Source organism: Myxocyprinus asiaticus, chromosome 26 (assembly GCF_019703515.2).
Source record: "Myxocyprinus asiaticus isolate MX2 ecotype Aquarium Trade chromosome 26, UBuf_Myxa_2, whole genome shotgun sequence".
Classification (NCBI taxonomy): domain Eukaryota; kingdom Metazoa; phylum Chordata; class Actinopteri; order Cypriniformes; family Catostomidae; genus Myxocyprinus; species Myxocyprinus asiaticus.
In genome coordinates, this window is record NC_059369.1 from 20335681 (window position 1) to 20358113 (window position 22433).

General features: G+C 39.2%; 1 protein-coding gene across 1 annotated transcript in view; it reads left to right on the forward strand.

The window, feature by feature from the left end:
- Positions 1 to 22301, forward strand: part of LOC127416721 (eukaryotic translation initiation factor 4 gamma 2-like) — a 162770-nt gene extending 140469 nt beyond the window's left edge. Inside the window, exons 4-23 of the mRNA XM_051656220.1 lie at positions 8161 to 8269; positions 11500 to 11565; positions 11649 to 11774; positions 11952 to 12054; positions 12480 to 12611; positions 12967 to 13033; positions 13120 to 13271; positions 13401 to 13511; positions 14654 to 14836; positions 14954 to 15092; positions 15189 to 15352; positions 15444 to 15554; positions 15890 to 16018; positions 16269 to 16373; positions 16464 to 16679; positions 19176 to 19434; positions 19909 to 20113; positions 20271 to 20479; positions 20596 to 20717; positions 21005 to 22301. Coding sequence (XP_051512180.1) covers positions 8161 to 8269; positions 11500 to 11565; positions 11649 to 11774; positions 11952 to 12054; positions 12480 to 12611; positions 12967 to 13033; positions 13120 to 13271; positions 13401 to 13511; positions 14654 to 14836; positions 14954 to 15092; positions 15189 to 15352; positions 15444 to 15554; positions 15890 to 16018; positions 16269 to 16373; positions 16464 to 16679; positions 19176 to 19434; positions 19909 to 20113; positions 20271 to 20479; positions 20596 to 20717; positions 21005 to 21070 — 2774 coding nt within the window. The 3' untranslated portion in view covers positions 21071 to 22301. The remainder of the gene's footprint in view (positions 1 to 8160; positions 8270 to 11499; positions 11566 to 11648; positions 11775 to 11951; positions 12055 to 12479; positions 12612 to 12966; positions 13034 to 13119; positions 13272 to 13400; positions 13512 to 14653; positions 14837 to 14953; positions 15093 to 15188; positions 15353 to 15443; positions 15555 to 15889; positions 16019 to 16268; positions 16374 to 16463; positions 16680 to 19175; positions 19435 to 19908; positions 20114 to 20270; positions 20480 to 20595; positions 20718 to 21004) is intronic.
- Positions 22302 to 22433: the final 132 nt, after the last annotated feature.

Sequence of the window (22433 nt, forward strand, 5' to 3'; positions counted from 1 at the left end):
CAGCGCACGCCTCCCCCCACTGGTGAACTTGAAGCACTACCTCCTTCCACTGGCGGACACTCTGTATAGCACTGACTTGCACAGAACGGGGGCTACAGGGGCTCAAGCCCCTGCCCCTTTCATTTACAAATCTAAAGGTGCCCTTCACAAATATAAAGGTGCCCTTTTAAGTGGAGATGCCTTTAAGAGCTCGGAGATTTAAGCGGAGGTGTCTTTACTACAGCACATACACACAACCATTTTGGAGGTGGGGGGTCGCAGGTGTTGAGGTCACAAATATAATGGTCCTCTTTGGTCCTTTAAAAATGTAAAGGTGCTGAATGCAGTAATTTTGCATCTTATTAGGTTTCAAATGTGGTTTTAAATGTGATAAAGGCACAAAATTATATAATGTTTGGTTTTAAAAGATACATGTTATTTTAAAGTTCACACAGTACAAGTCAAACACTGTGTCTGGGTGTAACGTTGGTGTCTTGGAGTAGAAGAGGAAGAGAGGAGATGCAGGAAGTAGATACTTTAAGTCTTTTAATAATGAACGCTGGAGTAGAACAAATTATAAAGCTAAACATCACAAACTAACAACACAACGTAACACTTCAAGGACTGACAAAGGAATGGGCAAAACTAGAGGATATTTATACAAAAGGAGCTAAATGAGGGAATGGAAGACAGGTGAGGATAATAAGGAACAGATGAATCAGAATCAGAATCAGAATCAGAATGAGCTTTATTGCCAAGTGTGCTTACACATACAAGGAATTTGTCTTGGTGACAGGAACTTCCAGTGTACAACCATACAAAAACAATACAAAAACAGCAGCAAGACATAGATAATAATAAAAAATAAAAAATAATTATACACATGCGTACAGACACACATACATACATACACACATACATGCACACACACTTATGGAAGTGATGAGGGAAGTGAAACATGGGAGATGTAGTCCGGAGGAAAACTTCAAAATAAGAGTCCTTGAAGAACGTGAGGGATACAGAATGTGATACTGCGTTGCTAGCAATTTGCCTGTTTCAGTCATCTTTTTTTTCTTTTTTGTGCTGTCTCAAAGAAAAGACAAATATAATTTGAATTTCTTTTCATCATTGATGTATCTGTAAAATGGCATGACTATCAGCTGACTAGCAAATATATATATATATATATATATATATATATATATATATATATATATATATATATATATATATATATATATTACTCTCCTCAAGTTGTCCCTCATTGTTTTTTCCCCCAGAAGAATCTTAACACAATCTTTTCTTCAAGAATCCTAACACTGCTCTTATCCATATAAAATCAGTTCATATTGAACACTGCTGTCAAGATCTAAAGACAAAAAAAAATAAAAAATCATTATAAAAGTACCATAATTGTAGTCCATACAACACAAAGCTGTTGTATGTCCCCAAAAATCTTGGAATATAGTGCACAAGTCATATGGTCATAACAGTTTATTATGTCTTTATACTGAACCTTTAATAGTGCTTTATAGTATTTGTCCTTTTTGAAGCTTGACAGCTCCTCCTCACTATAAACAGTTATTCCATGGAATAGAGCTGCTTAAAATATCAATTTTTATGTTCCAAGAAAATAACAGCATATGGGGTTTGAACAACATAAGGATGAGTAAATGAGTGAGTAAAAGTACATTTTCCATTTTAGGTGAACTTCTCCTTTAACTGGTGGTTCATATTTAGTACAGACCTGACAAGGACATACTCAAAATAAAATGGTCTCTTTTAAAAGATGATTCTTAGGATATGCTGTCCAAAATTCAGAATTAATTAAAGACACTAAGTTATTTAGAAAATCTTAAATTGATTGTAAAATATTACCTAATAATATTTGCATTAAGAACATATGACATTGTCCTTGCCACAATCTAAAAACTCAATAGAAGCCACAAGTCACAGCTCTTAACATGTTCATGTTCATGTTCTGATCTGAGGATGATAATGCTCTACTTTGTGTTTTATAGGCCATTTCCTTAGACAATGTCAAGTGAATTTTCTAAAAAGCTACTTCAAAAGATTCACTCATTGTCTTAAGCGTGATTCACTGAAAACAGCTCCATTAATGTTTTCACATTCACAATTATAAATGACATACGAATCATGTACTGTACATGACATGTTTTCAATTCAAAACGGTGAATAGTTTGCACCCTTGGAAATTATTGTCAGTCGGTACAACATTTCAATCATAAAACAGTGGGCAAATATTGCATGTTTAGTTAGATACTTACATCTCACATGACACAAACACTCTTAACCTGAACTGCTTGATGATGCATTGCGCTGGAATAATCCACGAGGTTCCCGCTTATCTTTTTAAATTTAAGTCCCGCCTTCATCGATTTGATGAATGTCTCAAACGACATTGACGAGCAGTGTTAGACTACTGAGCACGCAAAAATTTTACTTTTTTAAAACCATTATATTATTCCTGCAACAACTTCATGACAATTAGACAGCGGTGCATAATGGATTGCAGCAGAATATCAACAAGGATATCAATTATTGGGGGGGGAGGGGGTAATCTGGCCATATCTGATTATTGGGGGGGGACTTGTCCCCCTCAAAGTATATTGTGGTTATGGCTCTGCATAAATTAATGAACTGACTTGAACGTCACCGTCTTCTTTGTCCAGTTTAGTTGCACTCCGAAAGCGCTGAAAATGCTGCTTCCAGTCAGCCCACTCATATGCATCAAATGCAAAACTCTTAGGGGGATTGAGTTTAGCCATCTCTCCGAGGCAGTGCGTCCGTCAAGTGCTTCTGACACCATATAATGATCTTCAATAAATACCACTTGTCTGAACAGAGCAAAAGAGTGACTTTTATTCTCAAGGAGAACTACCAAAAACACTCCATGAAGCTAGATAAACTAATAACGTATTCACGTTCTCTTAATGGCATACACACATTACAATATCTCCATTTTATTTAGAAAAGGCTCTAAATATCAAGAAAATACTAATTTAATACACTATGGGCCTAATATGGAGCTATGTACCATGTATGCAAAAATAATATCTCATTTATCTTTTTAAGAGGAAAAATAAACCAGTTTAAGTTGGTTGTTTTGTGTGTGTGTGTGTTTGTTGTGTTTTTTTTGCAGTTTCTCAGCTGGTCAGGATAGGAGACCAGCTGGCCAACTGGTTAAACAGCTGAAGACCAGCTTGGCCAGGCTGGAAAACTAGCAAGACCCTCATAAACCAGCTAAGACCAGCAAACCAAATGTGAAAGCTGGTTTAATGTGTTTTTTAAAGCAGTGATGGGTTTATATCGCTGACGTTTATCCATGCCTCTCTTCTCTATCTCCAGCAGCCTCGCCTCTTCAGTGCACATGTGGCGATTTTGATCGTTCAAGTTTGCCAGTGGTGAGGATGTCAGGGATAAAAAAAAAAAAAAAAAGGATGAATGGTGTTCACTGTGTTGGTGCACCTTCGAGTTTCACTGCCGGTGCTGTTCTTTCCCAGGCTGGACGAGCAGCCTTCACGGTGCTTGTTAAACACACCGCACAACGAACTGACGCTCCAGCTACCAAAGTCTCTGCTCAGGGGACTAGCAGGTCTATGGGCGGCCCGGTGTCTGTGAAGTGACACCCCTCACTAAATTTGTCAGGAATTCGCTTCTCGTTTTCCCCACCATTTTAAGCTAGGCATGAGAGTGTGACATCTCCTCTGTAACAGAACGGTTCACCCTGTTTTTATTATTGTTGACGACATGCCAGGAGACTGCCATGTCACAACATGTAGATTTCGTCTTCATGTCGCCTAAGCAGCCCTCACAGTTTCCCAGTTGTTACGAGTTGGGCTTAAACAGCTCGCTGTGCAGCTGGATCCTGGACTTCCTGTCAAGCAGATGCCAGGTGGTTAGAATAGGCAGCAACATCTCCTCATCACTGACCCTCAACACTGGAGCCCCGCAGGGCTGTGTTCTCAGCCCACTCTTGTATTCTATGTACACACATGACTGTGTGGCAACACATAGCTCCAATGCCATCATTAAGTTTGCTGATGACACGACAGTGGTAGGTCTGATCACTGACAATGATGAAACAGCCTACAGAGAGGAGGTGCACACTCTGACACACTGGTGTCAGGAGCACAACCTCTCCCTCAATGTCAGTAAGACAAAGGAGCTTGTGGTGGACTTCAGAAGAAAAGACAGAGAACACAGTCCCATCACCATCAATGGAGCACCAGTGGAGAGAGTCAGCAGCTTCAAGTTCCTGGGTGTCCACATCACTGAGGAACTCACATGGTCCATCCACACTGAAGTCATTGTGAAGAAGGCTCATCAGTGCCTCTTCTTCCTGAGAAGGCTGAGGAAGTTTGGAATGAACCGCCACATCCTCACACGGTTCTACACCTTCACTGTAGAGAGCATCCTGACTGGCTGCATCTCCGCCTGGTACGGCAATAGCACCACCCACAACGGTCATGACTGCTATGTTGCTCGGAACTGCACCCAAGAATTTCACACACCATTGCACTTGTGTATATGGTTGTGTGACAATAAAAGTGATTTGATTTAATTTGATTTGATTTGGTTTGATTTGATTTGGAACGAATTTATGTCATGTCACAGGTCACTTCGATGCCTGTTTTTACTGTTATTGAAACCATGCTAGATGACTGCAATGTCACAATACAAACTTAAACACAAAAAGCAGAGAGTAGCTCTCCCGCTATGACAGTTCCAGTGGTTTTGGGGTTTGACAGTCACTTTGCCATAACCCCTCTGGGGAGGGTGTTACACTCTGCCGAATGGCCAGATAGAAAGTTGTCACCACGGATACGTCCAACACAGGCCGGGAAGCCCTGTGTAACCATTCTCCAGTCTTCGGCACCTGGACAGGTGGTACATAAATCACCTCGAACTGCTTGTAGTGGCTCTGAGAACTTTTTGAACACTCTTGCAGGTTCACGGTCTGATTTGCATGGAAAACACTGCAGTTGTGGCCCTGGAGACCATGCATTGTCTCCTTTGGTACTCTATGACAGGCTCCACTGGGCTTGGACACCCTGTCTCACACCCTATCTTCCCTCCACTTGCTACACCAACAGCTTTTGGATGCTCTCCCATTGGAAATTCCTTTATGGATGGATCTGCTCTTGCAAGCCAGGGCATAATCTAGCATCTCCAACTGGAGCTGTGGAGACTTCATGTCTGGCCCCTATACGGCGCTCATCTGACACAGTTAGACTGGCACAGTCAGTGCTCAACTATTACAGGCCAGAGCCCCCTCATTGAGGCGGCTATATGGCTTGAAGTGGCGAGTTTTCACTGACTGGTGTTTCTTCCAAGGTGAGGACCCAGCGCATTGCCCTGTGCATACCATAAAACACTTTTGCAAGATTTTGCAGCGTTTGGATGCAGGACTCACTCCATCCAAGCTCAAAGTGTATGTCGCTACCATAGTGAAGGGCCATGTCTCCTTTGGGTGGTTTGTCTTGGAAAACACTCATTGGTCATTAAATTCTGGCGAGGTGCGAGACGGCTGAGACCCTTTTGCCCCGCTTCCGTCCCAGTTGAGAACTTGTACTGAATGCGCTTATAGGTTCCCTGTTTGAGCCATTTGATGCAGTAAGCTTGTGCTTATTCTCTTTGAAGACTGTGCTGTACTTGCTTGGCTTCAGTCAAACATATTGGGGATCTTTAGGCCCTGTCGTCCATGATTACTGCTTAGAATTCAGACCCGGCTTGTCAAAAGCTGTTCTAGAGTGGGTAGGGTTATGTGCCCAAGTTTTTTGCTCTCCCTTCATAGCTCAGGCAGTAAACTTACATGCTTTCTCTCCTTCTCCATTTTCATCAAACGAGGCACAGAGACTGCACATGCTCTGCCCTGTAAGTGCGCTGCGCATGTACATTGACCATACGAGTCAATTCAGGCTGACGAATCAGTACTTTGTCTGCTCTGGAGCCTGCTCAAAAGGTTTGGCCTTCTCCAAGCAAAGACTTTCTCACTGGCTGCATGCTGGGCTTCTCCTAACACCTTTGCTGTGGGCTAGTAGAATTATTTATTTTGTCTGTCTATGACCGTTTTAAGTTAATTTCTTCACTGCTGTGCGGATGTAACTTCTACCCAGCATGGCTAGTGTCATTGTTATATATCTAACCAGGTTTGGTTTTTGAGTTTGCCTTTCTTCTTTCCTATTGTTCAATATGTGGTGAGACTATGTAAACATCTTTCAACTATCCTAATGGCCAGTAGGCGTTGCCTTGTGCGTGTGAATCAGTAGCACAGTGCGATTCAATTCCCATTATTCCCATAGCATCAACAACTGACACAGTGTCAAAGTGACCGACTTGAAAGGGAACACTCTGGTTATGACTGCAACCTTGGTTTCCTAAAAGGATGGAACGAAACACTGTGTATGCTTTCCACACTACTGATTTATGTCCGTTATGCCAGAAAAAAAATCAATGTGTTAATCCAGAAATCACATTATTTTCTATATAGTCACAAATGCGATGAAAACTCAAAGCACATCTTCCGCTGAGGTCATGCAGCAGCTCATACACACATTATATGTGAAACTAGGCGATACTCATTCAATATTTTTTGTTTCTGTTAAGGGAATTGGAAAATTTGCGCACTCTTCTAAGTAGCAGGCTAGCAGCTAATTAGTTTGTTTACTCATGGCAGCTGCTCACTCTTCGCGTTTCTCATTGCTTTGTGCATCATACTGACCAATCACAAGTTGCAGCCTTTCTTCTGGAGTACCTACTGAGTAGGAGCTAAAATGTCCCTCTAAATGGCTAAGAAGAACTATAGTTCCTCATGTGCGAAAACAATGAAAAGTACAAGTTCCAGATAAAAGTAGGCCTACCTAAAACAGGCTTTAGTTCCATCAGTGGGAAAGACCTCAGATGGTCTTTAGGTGCGGATCCACAGTGATCGCAGTGTATATGCCTAAACGAACTGAACTAAGGGAGAAAACGCACCAGGTTTAGAAACTAATTCTCCAAACGAGCCAGGTGAGAAAACGCCCTAAAACTTTGGGAGACCATCCCTGATAATATAAATAAATAAATACAGAAATAAATTAATTAAATAATAAGTAGGCTACATATGAAAATAAATAAATGTAAATAATTAATACAGAAATAAACATATGTAAGAATAAATAAGTGCAATATTAACACAATTAAAAACATGAGAAAATTAATACAATTTCAAATTAACTGTAGGCAATGATGTTCGCATGCGGAAAACTAAAGCTAAGTCCCGACAAATACCGATCGAGTTCCTGTGTGACGTCAGTCAGTCAGGAGGTGGCTTGTGCACAACATTTTTCACCTTCAGTAAGCTGCGATCTGTCTGACCGGTTACAGTTTAAATACTCTGAAATACACATCTGTATTTTTTTTTTTTTTTTTTTTTTTTTATAACCTTCTTTCTCTTTTTGAAGAACAAAACCACAAACAAAACTGAGGTTGTCTTAGTAAAGGTAAGTTTTCTTGTCTTTAGCACTAGGTAAAATGGCTGCTATTTTGAGTGCGTGACTGCAGAAAATGGCGGCGTTACAGAACAAACACCTGAGATCGTTTTCTGTTAATATCACCGTTAATATAATAATTTAGCATACATTTTTGGCGGTGGACGGCTTTATATTTACCAGTTGTGGTCTCTCGCTGTGTCCCTAAACATGAGAAACGTCATATGGGACGAAAGATAGCATGCTAACTAGCTGTTATGCCAAAGCTATTACATCAGGTGAAGTTGTGATATTAAAAAATTTATTTCGATTTAACTAGATATTGTTTGTACATTTGCTTTTATTTAAGACATTTTTAGGTTTACAGAGCATGAGTGGGATATGTATCAGACGTTGTTTGTTGGCCTTTCTTTGTCATTCGTTATTGCGATCAAGCTAAAGGTTCGGCCTCTTTTGTCATGAGAGGAGGTAAAACGTTGAACCAAATAGTTGTACTATAAAATTAAAAAAAAAAAAAAGCTTATTCCATCTGTTTCTCTGCTTATGGGCAAGGTATTTTTATTTTTAGAAGAAGAGGAAATCAGTACATGAGTAATCGAACTAGTATCTCCAGTTCCCAGTGTTTTTGAACAATGCAATGGTGTTTTCTCATTTTCCTTTTGTATTTTCTTAATTCTTTCTCGTACAGTTCGGATTTCTCCACCCCGCCCTTCTATTATTATTCTTTTGAAGATTCTTCGTTGTCAAGCCGCCAAAGTGGAGAGTGTGATTGCAGAAGGGGGGGCTTCTCGTTTCAGGTACGTTGAAATCACATACAATGGCCAATTCTTTTGTCTACCAATCTCTCTCAATTTGTTACCCGTCAATGCAGAAGAACAGCATATTTGAAGGGATAGTTCACCCAAAAATGAAAATTCTCATCATTTACGACCCCACATACCTAGATGTGTAAGACTTTCTATCTTCTGCAGAACATAAGTGAATATTTTTAGAAGAATATTTCAGCTCTGTAGGTCCATACAATACAAGTGAATGGGTGCCAGAACTTTGAATCTTCAGAAAGCACATAAACACAGTATAAAAGTAATCCATATGACACCAGTGGCTTAATCAATGTCTTCTGAAGTGATCCAATAGATTTTTGATAACAGCCCAAAATATAGCTAATGTTTCCACTATAAATCTTGAGATCAGGGGCCGGATTCACAAAAATGTGCTTAAGAAAGTTATTACGAACGTCTTATAATTTATCCTAAGAACTTTCCTAAGTGCAATTCCTGAAAAATTCTTAAGCTCTCCAATATTTTCTTAAGAACATCTTAATTTTTTTTCTTAAGAATAGAAAGACAGGCTTTGACATTGTCTGATCAGCCTGCTCATGGACTTGCCTTGTCTAATAGCCTACAACAAATTCAATACTTCAACACTGGTAAATTGTAATGATAAATTTTGAGTAGCAAGCACCTCATGATACTTTTTTTTTTTTTTTTAAATGTAAAGTGTGTGAGATGTTTAATGACATTAGCCATCATATGAGAATTTGCTTGCTGCTAACCATTTGATAACTTAATTTGACATGGAGGAAAAGAAAAGAAACAATATCTACAAGAGCTGGATGTTATTGCTGAGGAAATTACTAAAAGGAAAAAGTTCTCCTTGGGAAGCTTGATATCACGTCGGAAATTAAGAGGCGGGTAAATGGGAAAGGATGGCAGAGGCTGTCTCCGCTGTGGCCAACTCCGATAGGGATGTGGATAGAGGGAGAAAAAGAGTCACAGCTTTTTTAATTTTTCTCTCCCAAATTTGGAATGCCCGAAGTCCTCGTGGTGGCATAGTAACTCGCCTCAATCCAGGTGGCTTAGAACTAATCTCAGTTGCCTCTGCGTCTGAGACCATCAATCTGTGCATCTTATCATGTGGCTTGTTGAGCGCGTTACCGCGCAGACATAGCGTGTGTGGAGGCTTCACGCTATTCTCCGTGGCATCCACGCACAACTCGCCATGTGCCCCACCGAGAGCGAACCACATAGCGACCACGAGGAGGTTACCTCATGTGACTCTACCCTCCCTAGCAACTGGGTGAATTTGGTTGCTTAGGAGACCTGGCTGGAGTCACTCGTGACTCCAGGGGTGGTGGATCACGGAGAGAGAGAGCTATATGCAGTGCATCCGTTTGAATAAGCATGATTGGTCACCACATTAAGAAGCTTCAAAACAACATTTATTGTTTGAATTTGGTGATAACATTTACATGGTTTACAAGCTGAAAATGAAAATATAATTAAACACAAAACAGTCAAACTTTTTTGGTCTAAAATCACATTTCTATGTAAACAGCCCATTGTGACTTGACTCAACATGAAAAACCCAGTAAATTAATTATACATCTTACCTTTTAGGATTTAAGACAACTGTGAGGTTATCCTAACTTTTAAGATGTTATTTACAGCTATTTTTACAAACATTTTTTCAGAGAATTTGAATGCTGCTTAAGTTTGTTCTTAAGAAAAAAAGATAAGAACAGTTTTTTTGGGGAATACAACATATTTGTAACTTTTTTTCTTAAGTTAGAAATTAAGAAAATTGTAGTTAAGAAGAAATTTAAGAACGTTTCGTGAATCCGGCCCCAGCAGTCTACTTGGTTTTCATGATTTTAAGCTCAATTGCACTTTCTAGCACTATCTAGCGTGCTGCATATGCATCTAGCACTAGGAAGTGATATCAAGTTTGACATCTTGATCATGCCTAGAGACTGCAATGGCCAGATGTTTTTGGGTGAACTATTCCTTTAACCTTCTGTATCTTTTAGTCTTGTTTGATGTTGTATGTCTGAAATAGCATATCTAAGAGTGTTATAGAGAATTACTTTTGTAGAAATGTATTTATATCAATCTTTGTTCAGCATCAGACTTAAGTTTGAGGCACCCGATTTAAATTGGACTGTCCCAATGTTAGAAGCTTTTCAGGTCAAGACAATCTGTGTGTTGGCCTACTCTCACATTGAACACTGTGAACATTGTTTAATGACTGGCATTTCTTTCTATCGCACACTGGTTCAGTTGCGTTTTAGACCCGAGCATCTGCGTTGACGCTGCACCAATCGGAGTGGACATTTCAATCGATTTAACTTAACTCATGACAGAGGGGTAAAAAATTTGCCTGACTTTTTAAGAGGATGTTTTTAGTGTGATATTGAAATTATTGATCATCTTTGAACATTGAAGCAATCATCTACAAGATGCAGTTTACTTTAGATTACAGGGGAGGTGGTGTTTAACTTTTTAGTGTTTTAACATGTGCAGATAGGCTTGTATGGAGACTCCCAAGACTTGTTAGAACCATGTTTTTTATATAAGCGGTAGCAGTTTGAGAACTGTGAGGGATTTATGAATTTGAGGAATTTACTTTCTTTTGTAACCTTTATCGTATATACTAGGGCTGTGCAATTAATCACAAAGCATGATACAATCATGTGCCATTTCTAAATTACAGCAAGCTGCAATTATTTGTTTTTTTAACTAAGAATTGTTTAATTTGAAATTCTGGTAGTGCACATCTTTTGCGCACTGAGATCTTAACCAATCAGAATGCAGTTCACAAAAAAAGGTTCCAGTGAGAGAGAAATTGGGAAGGTGAATAAAGAAAAACAAAGGCACAGAGAAATAGCCAACGTTAATATCTATAATTTATGCAGACATTTTTAAAGACATTTTTTCCCCCTTGTGAAATGAATTGAATACTGATGCATTTTTAAAATGTAATTACAATCACTTTTTTTTTCTTTTGTTCTTATTGCACAGCCCTATTAATTACCAGGTTAAAGATCCATCAAAATCATGGTATATCCACAGGTCCACTAGTTAATGTTTTTCTACTCTTTTTGTACTGTTAAACTGTCTTTAGAAACTGTTTATGCCCCTTTCCCCCCCACAAAAATTGGAATACATTGTTAGCCAGTTGAGCATAGTGGTCATTGTGCAAAAGGCATTCTGAAGCTGCATAACGATCTAATTTTGTTTTATTCTAGTGCTTCTTCGGGCGGAGGAGGAGGTAGGGGTGCACCTCAGCACTATCCCAAGACTGTCGGTAACAGGTAAGTCAAGGCTTCCTGCGCATTTTGAGATCAGTACAGCTTTGTAAAATGATTTAGAGAATCTAATCACTGTTTCTCTTTAGCGAGTACCTGGGGAAAACCCCAGGGCCTAGCGTTCAGAGATGGGTTCCTTCACGAAGCACTAGACGAGATGTCAACTCCTCCAATGAAAAAGAACTACATGATGCAATATTTAGGAAAGTAAGAGGGTGAGTGTTCTTGCGGAGCATGAATGTTTAAGCTCTTTTGTTCATTGTGCTCTGAGCATAATGTGTTTTTGGTGCATCAGCTGATGTTTTCAAGTTTAGATAAGCACAGATGTTTTTAAATGTGAAACTGTGGTCTTTGTTTTAATTTAATTCTTTGCTTTTCCTTCTCTCTTTCAGCATACTTAATAAACTGACCCCTGAAAAGTTTGACAAGCTATGCCTTGAGCTTCTCAATGTGGGCGTAGACTCTAAACTTGTCCTCAAAGGAGTCATCTTGCTGGTAAGATGCTTTTGTGGTATTAAAGTACCTTTGTTACTGGCTGTTGTGGTGTCTAATATTTTTCATCTTGTCTCATAATAAATGACAGGGTTTTAGGTTAAACCTCTTTGTAATGTAACAACTGAGACTGACATGTAGGGTTCGTTTATATCCTAGCCGGTACTAGGATGCAATCTTTGGTGAGGCGATTTTATGTTTAGGAGGAGCAACGTTGATCATTTTTCCATCTGTTCGGGGAGTCTGTGTGCCCCTTGATCATTTTGCTGTCTGTCAGGGCAGATGCATCAGAAGTTTCTGAGTGGAGGACTGGAGCCAAATCTATTGACCCAGCTATGATTTATACGTTGAGAAAATAAAGTTTACCTATAAACACTGATGAAATGTATCACTGAGATGTGGCTTTAATTTTGTCATCTCTTCTGTAGATTGTAGACAAAGCCCTAGAAGAGCCCAAATACAGCTCACTCTATGCTCAGCTATGTCTGCGTTTGGCAGAGGATGCACCAAACTTTGACGGCCCTACAACTGAAATCCAGTCATCTCAAAAGCAGAGCACAGTGAGTACTCCTGCATGTCACTATGGATCATTATATAGCTTGACTTCATTTCATGAGGGTAGTTAAATCTGGGAGAGCTGTGTGTATTCTTATAAAACAAATCCTTTTTACCGAACTCACTGAATGGAAAATAATGATTGCATTGAATTATGGTCAGAAGTTCAGAACAGATACAAATACAACAGTAAAGTTGAGCTCACTGAATTATTGCAGATTGCATTAAAGCATGCATTTCTTTTTTTTTTTTTTTTTTTATTTTTTTTTTTTTTTTTTTTGTTTAATTATAAAGCACTTATTTCTTATTTGCCCATTTATGTATTGTTTCATATTCTTTTTACACTGTGTCTGTCTACAGACTTTCAGAAGACTTCTTATTACCAAGCTTCAAGATGAGTTTGAGAACCGTACAAAAAATGTTGAAAGTGAGTAATTATTCCTTCTATGTGTTTTGTACTGTATTGCAAGGTACAACTTTATTGCAACATTTCAAATGTGCCTTTTCATTTAGTCTATGACAAACAAGACAACCCTCTCACCTCTGAGGAGGAGGAGCAGCGTGCCATTGCAAAGATCAAGATGCTTGGCAATATCAAATTCATTGGAGAACTTGGCAAACTCGACCTCATCCATGAATCTATCCTTCATAAGTGCATCAAAACAGTATGTGTATCCTGATCAAGTTTTACACCCTCCATAAGTTCAACTCCATTATGTGACTTGGTTAGTGGCAAATCAGTGATTTTTGATGAGCCTCACTCTCTACACTGCCTGTTGATCATTTATCTGTAGCTTTTGGAGAAAAAGAAGAGGGTCCAGCTCAAGGACATGGGAGAGGATCTGGAGTGTCTCTGTCAGATAATGAGGACTGTGGGGCCCAGACTCGACCATGACAAAGCCAAGGTACAATATGACCCGTGAGGCAATAAGGAAACTTTATTATTTAAATAGGCTATTGATTGAAACGAGCAATAAAAAAATGTTTGCCCAATATTTTAAACCATGTTGCAGTTAATACACTTTAAAGCGCATAAGTACATCAGTTGAATCACACTGCCTTACAAGGTTAGATCTTGGTGGATTGCCCATTGCTAGGTGTTAAAATGATATTGAAGGATCATAATGATTGAGTTTAAACCAGGGATGTCAAACTCATTTTAGGTTGAGTGCTGGATTGAACTAAGCGTCGCTGTGAGGTCCGAACTGTAAATATATATATATATATATATATATATATATACTGTATATAGGCCTATATATATACTGTATATAGGCCTATATATGTGATGTGTGATTTATAATGTACTCTGTGTGTGTGTGTGTGTGTGTGTGTGTGTGTGTGTGTGTGTTTTTTATATATATATATATATACAAATTTAAAATTATAAAACCATTTATTACAAAAATTGTCTCAATGTTATCATTTGAACAACAGGTGTTATGACTGAATTTTGCACAAAACGGTTCTTGTTTCATTTTGGCGTGACAGAGTAAAGACGTAAGTGAATCAGACATATTTCAGCTGCTGTGGTTCACTGAGTTCTTTCAGTGAAGGATTCGTCAGACTGATTCAAACCAATAACTCGTGAGTTGGCGAATTGTTTGGAGAAAATCATTGAAAGTACCAGCTCATAAGATTCGTTCATTTGGTTTTGAGCGCAGCAAACATCGCAATAGAAAGGCCTGCTGTTTCGGCTTTTTTTCTTTCTTTTTTTTCCAACATTGTCTCGTTGAAACCGACACTTGAATTTTTTGCTTTATGCTGCCTCGTTTCCAACATGGTCTTGCAGCTGGAAATTGGCCTTGTTTGAAACAGCCTGACAATGATTAGATGTGACATTGAGGAAGCAGTCTTTCACTTAGTGCCTTTTAGACTGGTTTTCTTGAATGAGTCTAAACCTAGTAAGATGAAAACATGATTGTCCTGGAGCAGTTTTAAGGGGATGATGCAGCCTTTGAGAAGCTTTAGTGTAATTTCAAACTATCAGAATTGATTTGCTGTGTGCTGTTTAAAGTATGCTCTCTCATTCACTGCATTCCCACAGTCTTTAATGGATCAGTACTTTGGCCGAATGCGATCCTTAATGAACAACAAGGATTTGCCTGCAAGGATTCGTTTCCTACTACAGGATACTGTGGAGCTAAGAGAGAACAACTGGGTTGCTCGCAAAGCTTTTAATGACAACGGACCAAAGACGATTAACCAGATTCGTCAAGATGCAGTGAAGGTGAGTCTGTGTGGAGGTGTTTTTTCTTCCATTCCATAAGCAGTCAAATGTTATCTCTTGACTGACTCTGCAGCTACAAACAAATTTTTTTTTTTTTCCTTCTCTTTCCCTCTGAAGGATTTGGGTGTTTTCATTCCACCTATGAACCAGGGAATGAGAATGGACTTTTTCCTAGAAGGCCCCTTCATGCCGAACAGGATGAAACTGGACAGAGAAACTCTTGGAGGATTGGCTGATATGTTTGGTCAGATGCCAGGTAGGTGTGGCATTTTTCTTGTGTTTGTGAAACATTTCTCTGCACAGTCTGATGGTAAATAGGCAGGGTCTTTTATTACCTGATTTATATCTGCAGGAAGTGGAATAGGAACTGGTCCAGGTGTGATCCAGGACAGATTTTCCCCTACCCTAGGACGTCATCGTACGAACCCACTTTTCAATGGCCACAGTGGACATATGGCTTCCCAACCACAGTCACAGTTTGACTTGGGAATGAAGCCTTTCATCAAGACTAGCCAGGTGAGTAAAAAGGGTTGAGTAGCACAAACATAACACTTAATCACCTTTTCAATTATTAGGAGATTCAAATGTAGTAATCTTATGTCTTTAGGGACAGAATCCGAATTTTCACAATCAAAACCAGAACCATTCTAACCAGCAGCAAGTTCAGTCTAAGGACATGCCACCACGCTTCAAGAAGGGGCAGCTCAATGCAGAAGAGGTAAACCAGAAAGACACATTAAACACTGAGTTACACTGAAAAATCTTGCACCCTGTGATTATTAAAAAAAAGACATGTTATTCTGAGGGAATCCACTGGATGGCAGTTTTCTTCCTTTATTCTTTTTTTTTATTTATTTATTTTTTGTCTTCCTTTACCTCCTCAATGCTTCTCGCCTGTCCCTCAGTCTTAAACTACCAGCTAGTCCACTGACTGCGATTATGAGATATGAGAGAGTGCATGTCAACATTAACTCAAATATTTGAATCTTTGAAATTGCTCTTAACAGTCTTTGTGGGGTTTTTTTTTTTTTGTTCAATTGTCTTTTCTTACAGATCAGCCTTAGACCAGCTCAGTCATTCCTTTTGAATAAAAACCAAGTGCCGAAACTGCAGCCCCAGATTCCCACCATGATTCCTCCTAGTGCTCATCCTCCACGCACGCAGACTCCACCACTTGGACAGGTATAGATCTCTCTCTCACTAACTCATGCACACACATAAAAACATTGACTTGGAAAAAAATAATGTGCCTGTAATGATGATGATGATAAAAAAAAACATTTAACATGACGTTAATAAGCGGATCATTCAAGGCACAGATTGATGGTAAATGTAGCAATTCAGCATTTCATTACTTCTAGTACTTATTTTTCATTTTTGCGTCCATGTTTCTTGTAATTGCTTATGTTTCCATCCTTCTGTGTTTGTTTAGCCGCCTCAGCTTGGTTTGAAAACCAACCCTCCTCTGATCCAGGAGAAACCTCAGAAGACTATCAAGAAACCACCACCTGCCAAAGAGGAACTGCTAAAAATGACTGTGAGCATAGATTGTCTTTCATACCACTTCAAACAAGTAGTTGTTGGAGATTTTAACTTTTCTAACCAATTACTGGTTTTGTTAACACAGGAGAACATTGTGATTGAGTATCTTAATAGCAAGAACATGGAGGATGCAGTCAGTGGCGTGAAAGATATGAGGGCTCCCAAACACTTCCTGCCAGAGATGTTGAGTAAGATCATCTTATGTTCACTGGAGCGGACTGATGAAGACCGGGAACAGGCTAGCACTCTCATCAATACACTGCGCACCGAGGGCTTCATAACTGGGGAGAACTTTATGCAGGTATGTTGTCTTGAAGTTTGTTTGTTTTTTCCTTCCACAAAAGATGCTGTTTATTAGCAGGGGACACAGATCATAGAAGTGACATAGGTCAGTGGTTCTCAACTGGTTTTGCTTCAGGACCCAGATTTTACATTGGAAATCAAGTGGCGACCCACCATAGTGTAAACGTAACCTGTATTTAATGTATCCTGGGTCGTATTTCCTTTTATGTTGCATAGTTTTGTTCATGGTTTAAGTACAAGGACATGCATCAAGTGACATTTTTGTTGTTGACGTCAACGAAAGCGACAGGAAGTTTTCTCTCTCTTAAAAATTGAAGAGCATATTTACTTATGAGCCCATTATTATCCCGTTTGTTTCCTAATTTCAAACATAATTCAAGCAGAACATGCATATTATACATGAGGAAAGGCTCCTCATTACCATGGTTAGGTCAGTGTAGCTAGTCTTAAGTAATAATAACAAATTATAGTATTTATTAAAAATTAGTGCATAGCACAGTGTTGCTCTTTTCCTCCTCAGTGCTGTTTGGCATGTCAGGGCTGCCTACTGTTTGAGAGGTTTGACTTGACTTCCTCCGTAACGCTTTAGACTAGAAAAGTCTCACTAGAATTGAAATTGGTCACATCAGTTTTGAGGTCTGCGCTCCGCAATATCGAGGGAAGCCCGGTTGTTGCACGTGCGCCAGAGAGAAGAGCAGATCACGATCGCGAGCTGGTTCCATTACACTTGTGCGAAAGTGCAGATGAGAAGCCTTTAGCTGATTGCGAGAATCATTAAATCTGCCTCGGCAGTCCTAAATTGGCTATCACTTGGGCGGTCGCCGAAATATCTTCAGTGGGAGAAACGTGGCAGTGTTCTGTCATTGCGACCCAGTCCGAATAGACCTGCGACCCACCAGTTGAGAAACACTGATATAGGTAGTTGTCCATTAACACTTGCATTTAGTCTTTAGCAGATGCTTATATCCAAAGCGAGTTATAAAATGAGTTTTTTTTTAATGTTGAGAAGATCTCAAAAGATCAAGTGGGGGTAAGAAGTGCATATGAAGATGTAATTAAAGACTGGTCATCATATTTTAAGATTTTCGCCAATTATAATCATCTTTTTGTCTGCACTAGTTCATTTTAAATAGTCCTGCTGTTGCGACGATGAATTGAAAGTTGAAGCTTTTTTTGATAGTAATTGATTATCAAAGAATCTTTCTGCACTGTTTGGTTCCGATTGGGCAAACTGTCTAGGACTACTTTGGAAAAAAGTAGGTTTGGTGGAAAATCCAAAATGGCAGAATTTTATGATGGAAATTGTTACGACCCCCTTTGTGTCTAGGGGTAACAGGGGTATAACATTAAATAAAAGATAGATGGTAAACTATTTGAGTGCTGGGAAGCAAGGACAGACCGAAGATGTACCAAAAGAAAATGCGTTTATTATATACAATGACTATGGTAAGTGCAAATAAAGTGTAGAAGAAATATTTACAATATAAATACTATACAAATCGTTAACAAAGAGACTATGCAAGGAGGGGAAAAGGGACATGGATGGTTCAAAAGAAAAGAACTAAACAAAACAAACCCCAAATTGTTTTCCAATTTAAACCTCTAAACTGTGAAAAAGTCTTTAGCGTCAGCGACGCCTTATCTAAACTACCCTAACTATCCAAGGAATAAAAATTACAGAGGGTGGCACTCGCCCCTAAGCCTAGTGAATCTATACAAAATCAAGGATCATAAGTGTTGCGCAATTTATATCACGTGACAGTTCTTACCTGTCCTCTTTTCCCCGTCTGTGATGACACTAAATTTTACAAGTAACGAGTTTGATGACGATGAATCGCACAACAAGAGGCAACGCCATTAACAAAGTTAATGTTAGCGAGTTCAATAACAGGACAGAGTTGTAAATAGCTATAAGCAAATGAGCAAGTAAACAAGGAAGCTGCCATGCTAGCTGTGGTGCGCTTTTTATGGCAATGTGGTCGGCTCAGATTGGCAAGAGTAGGGCGGTGACATCACTCTGTTAACAGTGATTGACAGGACCCCGGACCAATGGCGACTATGTTAAGATGACAGCAAAAAGAGCGAGAGATAAAGAGAAACACAAACAGATGCACACCGGCTCCATGCGGGGACATGACATAAATTAAATCGGAGAGATATTTTGTTCGTCTTGAGCCAATGATATAAGGGAATCTTGATTCTAGGACAAATGGTTCAGGAGTCAATGCGAATGGCTAGCCAGCCGGAGCATTACCATTCCCCAAAGTTTCAAGAGTCTAGGCCTTACGATTTGGTCTGCACAATCAGTTTTATGGTATAATAATAAAAATCCTAAAACAATAGGTTTTCAGCACTTTGTGCTCAAACCCCTAATAAACCTAATGCTGTTTAAAATAGTTTTGAGTATAGGATGTCACACAACAGGACACGTCAACTTTCAAGTTTATTTCATGTTGGCTACCGAAATGCATTAAAAATCTGTCTTTGTCATCAGGCTCTTCTGAATGTGTTGGATCAGTGTCCTACGCTTGAGGTAGACATTCCCCTGGTTAAGTCTTACCTTGCCCAGTTTGCAGCATGGGCCATCATCGCAGAGCTGGTCAGTGTGGCAGAACTGGCCCATCCCCTGGAGAATGGCAATCACTTCCCTCTTTTCTTGCTGTGTCTGCAGCAAGCTTCCAAGCTCAAGGATCGTGAGTGGCTAACAGATCTCTTCCAGCAGAGCAAGGTTAACATGCAAAAGATGCTTCCTGGTATGTTTTCCTCCTCCTTATCAGTGTGTGTTACTAAGGATGTGATCTAAAATGTTAATTTCAAACTCAAGCATGGCACTGCTGAAGGATATTAAAACCAAGGATATACACTTGGAAGATGCAATCACCCCTATTCTACAAAAAAGGCAAAGTAACAATGCCCTTTTTTGTTTAAAGACTAAATTAAATGTCATTGCGCAATGCATTTAATGTCATTTCTAAATGAAATGGTATATGGAAATATTGTTGGGAAGGATTTGATTTTTAGTAAGCTATGAAATTGATTAATGTTATTTTCCCAATCCTGTTGGTTACATCAACAGAGTTGTTCCAGAGAGAAGATTTTGACAACATTATTTCTATTATTTTATTTTTATGTGCACTGAGTTTTGCACAACAGGACCAGTGATATTTATTAATGGAGTCAATCTTTGAGATCTTGTTGGCTTTAACTGTTGTTTTTGTGTTGCTCAGAAATTGACCAAAATAAGGACCGTATGCTGGAGATTCTGGAGGGGAAGGGTCTGAGTTTCCTTTTCCCCTTGCTGAAACTGGAGAAGGAACTGCTAAAGCAGATCAAAGCGGACTCCTCCCCTCAGGCCATCTACAAGTGGATCAAAGACAATATCTCTCCCAAACTCCACACTGACAAGGGCTTCATCAACATACTTGTAACCAGGTACAGCTCACTGATCCCCCTTCATGTTCAAGAAATTTGGCACTTCATAAACTGACACATGCAAGACTCCTTACTTTTTTTATCATCTGATATAATGTAACCAGCCATATTAGTGTGATGTTGGCATTAACAAGCCTGACTGTTTCTCATGTAACAGCTTTCTTCAGTATATCTTTGCGGAGCTTGGTGTGACTGAAGGAGATGAGCAACTGTCCACCCCATCTAAAGAGCAGCTGGACCAGGAGAAGCAACTACTACTAGCCTTCAAGCCAGTCATGCAGAAGTTCCTCCATGATCATACAGACCTGCAGGTCAGCGCTCTGTACGCACTGCAGGTGCACTGCAATGCCAACGCTTTCCCAAAAGGTAATGTAACTACTAGATTATAACATGTCATACCTGTTGTGATTTCAGAATCGATTAATTGGTGACCTTTTAATTGTAAATTTAGTTTAAATAAAAGCTACGATTATTTTATTTAGGTATGTTGCTTCGCTACTTTGTCAACTTTTACGACATGGAGATCATTGAGGAGGAAGCTTTTCTTGCATGGAAAGAAGATATCACCCAAGAATTTCCTGGAAAGGGAAAAGCCTTATTTCAGGTATTTGTTCCCTCTGCTGTTTAAGGAAAAGTTCACCAAAAAATAATTTACTCACCACTATGTTGTTCCAGAGATGTATGACTTTATTTCAGGCAACACAATAGATGTTGGCAGAATGTCAATCTGAATGTCAGTCACCATTCACTTTGATTGCAACCTTTTTTTTATTTATTTTTTCCTCATACATTGAAAGTGAATGGTTACTGTGGTTACCATTTTCATTCTTAGGTGACCTATCCCTATCCCAAAATTGTTCTTAATGTATGTGTTACAATCATTCCTTTCAGGTGAACCAATGGTTGACTTGGCTGGAGACAGCTGAGGAAGAGGAGTCCGAGGAGGAAGCTGACTGAGAAACCAAGCCAATCCTCCCAGTGATAGTTTCCTGCTAAATAACCTGCTGTCGTTTCTTTGGTTCCCATGCTTTTTTGCAGTAGCTCACACACTCAACCACCTCCACAATACACTGCTGCTAGGCTCATGAATTATCTGCCAGAAAACAGTGTCATCTTTGTAATCCATGTTTCTGATGTGTTTTGCTTGCATCATAGCCAATGGAAGGTTGCGTCAGCTTCTTAGAGTTTTTAAAGAGGATATACAGTATCAACCACTAGGTCAAAAAACATTTTTAGTTGACTTGAAGAAAAAGTTTAAACATGGCTTAATTTGTGTTGTTTCAGAAGACACAGGACAGAAAACCTTTTTGTGTCTCATTTGAAGCAAATACACAGCTGTCAATATAGAAGCAATAGTCTGTTTGCAGTCTGTCATGGAGTAAAAGTTAATCATGAGATCCTGGTTGAGTGGCCTTCATAGGTTATGTTGTATACGCTTTTATTAGTGTTATTCTGGGTCGGTTGCAATATCCATTTCATGCATGATTTAAACATCTGTAAAACTGTAATCACTGACTTGCTGTAACATTTAGCAGTTTCTTTTTCTACCTCCTTCTGAATAGGCTTTATTTAGAACAGGCTTCTGATATGTCTAAAGTTTTTTGATAAATTTGAATTCCTAATTGAGAATTAAGATCCGGTAAATCGGCATAGTCATTCAATTTTGCACAACACACTACCTTAAACAACAGCTTGCAGTAGAACGTGTTTTAAGTGCTTTCCATTGAACATGTTTGTCAGTTGGGAAATCCAGCTGTTTGTATGTACTTAATGCCTCTGCTGACCCAGCCTTACTTCATTAATGTTGTCTGATACGGTAACTCAGTTGTGTTCTTTATGGCAGTAGTAATGTTGCCCTACACAGCCCACCAGTCTGCTGCAGATTTTTTGAACATCTTGAAACTTGAGATGGTGGATCTTTTTAATTGGCCATTAAATTGGAGGGGGGACATACATGAGAATCGGAAGAAAAAAATCCTTTATGCATGAGAGGAAAGGCTTTTGCCCCTGCCAATAAGTGGTTCTTGGACAACCTATTATTTACAGGTGTTTTAATTGTATTTGACATTACTTGAGTTTGCAAACCAGTTGTAAGAAATGAAATGGCTTATGGTCATGTTGTAAAGTTTTAGTGCTGTATTCACCACTATTGCTGCATTTACAATAAAGGAAAAACATAAGCGTAAAAGTGTGCTTTGTCAGATTTGATAAGAATTGCACAGAGGACTTCAGAATCGTACTAAACTTTTAGTTTAGATGGGACCGTTTTTACGTTTGCTCTGTCAGTACTACAGATTGTGTGGGTGAAGAATTGTACAAA